Here is a 6,000-nt window from a genome sequence, read left to right as displayed (position 1 = left end):
CCAAGTGTAACAAGTACCTGAGTTCAGCTGAGGACAAACTGCTCTAACTCCTCAAGGAAGCTTCCTCTCCTGGCCCAGTGCCAGCAAAACAGGGGTCTTCCCCGGGTCAGATGGAAGCTTAGACGGAAGCAACGCCTTCTTCCAACCCCTCGCCTGGATATCCTGCAGACACTGTGGAATAAAACCAGGCTAAGCTGTTGATCTCAAACATGTTTATTTGTAACAGTTTTACATGGCATGTTACAGAAATTAATGGAAAATCTCTAAAAATTCCGCTGTTCTGTTGAATGCGTTGTACATAAAGTTAAAAATAATGTGTCCGTATATGTTAACAAACTGTCATCTGAGGTAAAGTTAAAGTAGGTCTAGAAATGTACTGCAACAGTCATTTTCTCTTTCTCATCTTTATTAAAAAAATATGTGTCAGAATGCAGAAATTGAAATGAACCAAACCCACAGAGTAAACATTTTTTTAAAAGAAGGTGCCGGTACATCACACGACAGGGTTTCAGTAGACACTGGGATGAGCACGAGTTATCAGAAAAGTCTGCGGCATGTGAAGATTGAAGAGCTATGGGGAATGGGGACAGAAGGACAGGTGGCGTTTCCCTGGTTTCAAAATTTAAAGTGACAAATTTAGTGCTAGTGGAGGATGAGGAATTAACAGTGGTACACGTGGATTTTCTATCGATCTAACCAGAACTGTGCAGACTCCCCATGGCCTTTTGGTATCGGCACCTCAGCTCTTATTTGGAAATGTCACTGTCCTCTTGGGATATAGGATTTGGTGGTTCTGAGCTTGCCAAACAGTGCTTGTTAAAAGTCAGAATTCTGCCAATGATAATATGGATGGCAGTTTAACATCTTAATTTCTTTCCCTCACTTTAATGCATCACATGGGCATCTTAAGTTCAGAGCCAGTTTACATCCTCCATCGCATTCAATGAATGATGACAAGTCCACCGGGCTGTCACTTTCTGCTATGAAATTAACTCTAGACGGTGTACCTGAAACAGCAGCATCAGCCGGAGCTCACCGCGAGCGTGTCAGGAGCCGCCCGAAGAATCAGTATAGTGGTGCGACACTGCGAGACAGACTCAGACAGCCATAGTGAGGAGGAGATAGCACCGCTTGTTTAGAATCGGAGTCACAGACGATATAGCAATTTAAGCTATTTCCCCATGGGAAATGCCTCTCTCATCGAATCCCCGGAAAACACAATCGAGCTGGGTTCAGGACCACTCTCGTGGTTATCACACCCTTCCCATTCTCCTCTTCCTGTGAAAGGAGTACCTAGTCACAAAATGTGTGCAATTCCCAGAGAAATCATGTGGACCCCAGGTGACCGCTGCGGACGGAGGTAAAGGGCCTCACTTTCTGGTTCTTCAGACCTTCCACATCAGGGTGACATTTACATACGTTCTGGAATGGACATTTGGTCAGTTCACCTAACTGGAAAAAATTTAGATTCCAGTGGCCTGATAATGTAAAATTTGGACTTCAAACAGTAACAATCAACTCGACTTATCAATTTTCTCTCTGTGAACAAGCACACCTTCTTCCAAATCATTTTAGTTTCCATTGATATGAAGAATCAACGTATACAGGCCCATTTAAGTCAAACATGTCAATGTAAATTCTACTTTTCAAATTTAAAACCAAGTAATAATAATTACCCCAAATCCAATTAACCACATGATTCTTGAAAGTTTTCTTCTTAGTGTTAAACCACTAAATTCAACATACTGTAACTGCATAGGAACATCAGGAAAACACATTTGACCTGTAGAACAATTTTCTGTAGGGCAAAAATATATAGATTCTTTATGAAAATCATGTGCTAAACATCCGAACTGAACACTGCACTTTTTGTCTCATAAACGTAAAAAAAGGAAGCTTCAACTCCTCTGTCTCCTGTACAAACAGTCCCGTGATCTCTGTGGGGGTAGGTGGGCGTGGAGAGGTGGGAGGGTGTCAGCAGCTGAAGGACAGGCCTGCCGAAAGGGGCCGTCTTGCTCTTGTCTGAGGCAGAGGGCGGGCGCTCCCATGGAAAGGCTAGAGGAGACGGTGGGGCCACTGGCCCCCTTCTTGCTCACTCGCTGCTGATCACCCGACTGCTCCTGCCAGCTGTCCCTGAACTCCTGCTTCCTGCCGCACGCTCCAGAATAACATCTGGAAAGTGAGCCCCATCCATCAAGTGTGTCACATCTCGCACTCAACCTGCTACCTTCTCTACAGTGTAATGGCATTATTAAAAAGCATTTTCATTAACATTTATATTTACAAAAAAAACTGGCAATTTTTTTTCATTAGAACTCCTTAAAGCCATTTCCCTTAAATATTTAAAGAGTTTAATGGTAAGGTTTTTTTTTTTTCAAGTTATAAAATAAAAATCCCATTTGAATTTTCTGATGTACAAAAAGAGATAGAGATGAACCATCGTGAGCACGGAATCAGTTTGTTATTCTGAATATTCATGTCACCATTGTTCCATTAGAAAGTTGGTTTTTAAGATCCAAAACCACATTACCAGGATTGTACCAGGATTATTTGGCAAATGACTTTCTTTGAAAATGGCACGTGGAGAAGACACTTGTCTGCATAGCGTCACAGCAGCAAGATATCGGAAAAATAAAAAATATCATTTAATTGTACTTAGAGTTTAGAGCTTCTTAGGAAATCAGATGTGTTTTTCGTCTTTCTCATCAATGGGATTCGATGTCCTCTCCTACTCACAGAGTGAAGGTTCAGACCGAAAGCTGTCTTTCTTCACCAGGATGCAAAATAGCTAAAGGGCTGTTTTGGCAACCTTCTCGATCATAAAGAATAATCAATCACTTATTTGTCTTGTGATTTCAAGTTAATTCATTTCATATGAGGCTTTTTTTTTTTCCCAGTTAGATTTCTTCACCCACACCTAAAAAAAGTCAAAAGCAATACAAAAATTTGTACACCCATTAATTTTCAAACATGACAAAGAAAGGAAAGGGGGGTAAATGGCAGACCGGGCCCTGTGGAGTCATGACAAACATTATCATCTGTCAAAAGGCCTATGGATGATGATGTTGTGGTCACAGAAGACCTCTTGCTTTGCCTAAAGGAAGTCAGTGCCAACCCTGTTGTAACTCTCTGAGGCCTGTCACTCCAAATGGTCAACAGGTAGAGAAATAAAAAGAGAATTATGATTTTGCAGACCGGGTCATCTCAAACCCATGCTAAGAGAGCTCAGAATATTTGTCGGGTAAGCATTTGCTTGACTTGTGACTTAATGTTGGGTATGATTTTTTATACTTTTGAGGGGTTTTTTTGTGCTGCCATAGATATCTGCCATTGGTTGCCAAAAACTCTTAGTTCCCGCTTCCAAACGAGTTCCATTGGGCAATCATGATTTCTTCATGGGGTGAGGTGAGGTGAAAGAACGCAAGAGAGCCTGTGGCGATGCTGATGTCCATGGCAGTCTTGAAGCACCCGCCACGAGCCTGCATCGATGCTATTTCTTAGGTCTGTTGATCTGCGCATAGAGAGGCTCCAGCTCCTACGGATAGAGGGACAAAGTGAGACCTGCTCTTCCCCAAATAGGATTTTCTGAGATGGTTTAGGAAGGGGAGTTTGGGATTAGAACAGAAAGGTGACAGTTTATAATGGATGACCTTAGGTTATTTTTGGATTATTTGATCATGGTGCATATCATTTTGGCAACTTTTTTTTATCATCAAGAACTCTCACCCAGGTTTGTCCTTGGTTTTCCAGCTGAGACTGACTGCCACGTTAAGGGAAATAGCATGGTATAGCAGAGAGAGCTGGACGAACTGTGGGATGTGGGCAAAATACTTATCCTTTCTGAGCCTCAGTTTCCCCAACCATGAAACGGGAATAATACTGTTTATTCTACAGGGCTCTGGAGAACTAGAGATAACATATATAAAGCATCTAGCACGGTGCTGGGTAGTAAAAGGTCTTCAGAAAATAGTAACAATTATCATGAGTCAAGTGGACATTTTTCCAACACAGTTTCATGAATGTCCACTTGAGACCACTGAAAGCCTATTTCAAATGACTCTGGTTTCTACGAGTAGTGATGACTAAGTGTGTTTTGCAGCAAGAGAAATAGCAATGGTGCCTTTAGCTCTTAGTTAGAATCTTTTGGGATTTGTTTCCATTCAGTCTGCCATTTTAGGTTTGGCCAATCATTTGCCTGCTCCCATGGGGCTGTCCTGACACATACGCAGGAATTTTCACCAGTGTATGACACAGTGAACCTTTAACCCAAATGTAAACGGGAAACGGTGTCTGCCCCTGTTGAAACCTCTCCTGATTCAGTTCATGCTGAGATGGCCCAGGGCATGCTGGCCAAGAAGAGGAGATCAATACTCTGGTCTTAAGCATGCATAGGCCCGTCTGTTAAAACTGACCTTTATGCTGTCACTCCGGGATGTTTATGCCAGAATTAAATGGACACAGTGATATCTTAATTCTGCCATATTTGATATATCAGCTTGCCTCCTGCCATGCGAGTACAGATTCTTTTGATATTCTCGAACCATAAGATTGAACTGACATTCTGTGAGCCCTACTACGTGTCTGGCACCATACTGGGTATTTTCAAGTACATCGTCTTTTTAACTCATCACAACAGGCTTGTAAGGCAGATGCTTTATCTCTTTTGCAAATGAGAAATCAAGCACAGAGAAGTTAAGTAATTTGCCTATGGTCACACAGCTAGTAAGTTTGGGACATGAGACCTGAAAGTAGGGTCCAGTGCTTTTTCCAGTTTATTATAACAGCTGCAATAAATATTAATAATAAAACAACCCTTCCATCTGTAGAGTTGTAGAGTGCTCTGGAGTTTATAAAGCATGCTCACGTCTTATGGTATCTGCCTATCAGTTCTGGGAATGGCTTTTATTCCTTCCAACTCATTTTGCAGATAAAAACTGAAGGTCTGAGAGGTTGTGTAATCTCAAGGCCGTTGTGCTGTCTCTCATGTATTTATCACATAGCTTGCTTTTCTTGCAAAGTGGGAATGGACTAGAAAATGATTTTGCACAGTTCCATCATTGTACAGATGAGGAATTTGAAGCCCGGAGAAGAGCTTTTGTCTCCTCAGGGTCATAGTTACTTAGTAGCCATGCCACGAATAGAATCCAGGACTCCAGCCATCAGATCCAGCATGTTTTCTTCTAGAACTCATTGCGTTTGCGTTCCTCCAGGGAGGAGGAGCTTCCCACCCTTCGAGGCACCTATTTTGTAATATAACAGAGCGCCAACATGTTCCTCTATGCTTTCCACCCATGGGACTTCATACTGTCCTGGGAAACATAAAGAATAAGTGTAATCCTTCTGCCGAATGTCCGATGACAGAAAGCATGGCAGCCTATTTTTCCACATCCTGCCTCTGGCCTACGGTCAGCCAGTTCCTCCTGCCATTTCACACATGCGGCCCTGGCACAGCAGGTGCTCAGTGAAGGTTTGCTGAACTAACGAATGCCGCATCGAGGTTCTACTCGCTCCACTGCTCTGATCTCTTTGTCCTAAATACACTCCAATTTGGCTTTACTCTCTCCAAATCTCATCTAGCAAAATCTACAGCGTGACTTATTAAGCACCTCATCCGTTCTCTGCCAATGTCCTGAAATGTTTCAAACACCTGTTGTGAGGCTAAACATGGACCTTTCCGGTGTGTCTGTGTTTGGGGTGGGGTGGGCGGAGCAAACGTAGGGTAGTGAGGGAGCTAACTGACTTCTGGGAAAAACATTTCTGAGGCTGCATCTTCATCTTGCCTGGGCAGACTTTCTCAGCCCACTCTCTTTTCAGATGCCCTAAGAAGTCAGGCTGCCTTGATCTCACCTTACAATTTGCTCTATTCTAATTTTGGAAACTAATTTATTCAACTGAGAATGACACCTAAAAACAGCAGAAGACAGCAGGCTCAGACAGGGTAATTAATGCCACACGGCATTAACTTTCTGCGGCTGAGATAAATATTCACACACTGCCTCT

The 6,000-nt window shown here is 42.6% G+C and overlaps 1 protein-coding gene across 6 annotated transcripts in view; it reads right to left on the bottom strand.

The window, feature by feature from the left end:
* Positions 1-217: 217 nt before the first annotated feature.
* The window catches only part of DAB1 (DAB adaptor protein 1), a 395,398-nt gene continuing 389,615 nt past the window's right edge, over positions 218-6,000 (bottom strand). For all 6 annotated transcript variants that reach the window (XM_046660109.1, XM_046660108.1, XM_046660106.1 and 3 more), the window contains one exon: positions 218-3,535. Coding sequence is in view for 1 of the 6 variants with exons in the window: in XM_046660110.1 (XP_046516066.1) it covers positions 3,491-3,535 (45 nt within the window). In the remaining 5 variants the exon portion in view is untranslated. The remainder of the gene's footprint in view (positions 3,536-6,000) is intronic.

Source organism: Equus quagga, chromosome 5 (assembly GCF_021613505.1).
Source record: "Equus quagga isolate Etosha38 chromosome 5, UCLA_HA_Equagga_1.0, whole genome shotgun sequence".
Taxonomy (NCBI): domain Eukaryota; kingdom Metazoa; phylum Chordata; class Mammalia; order Perissodactyla; family Equidae; genus Equus; species Equus quagga.
The sequence above is the reverse complement of the archived record's forward strand: the minus strand, read 5'-3'. Positions and strand labels throughout refer to the sequence as shown.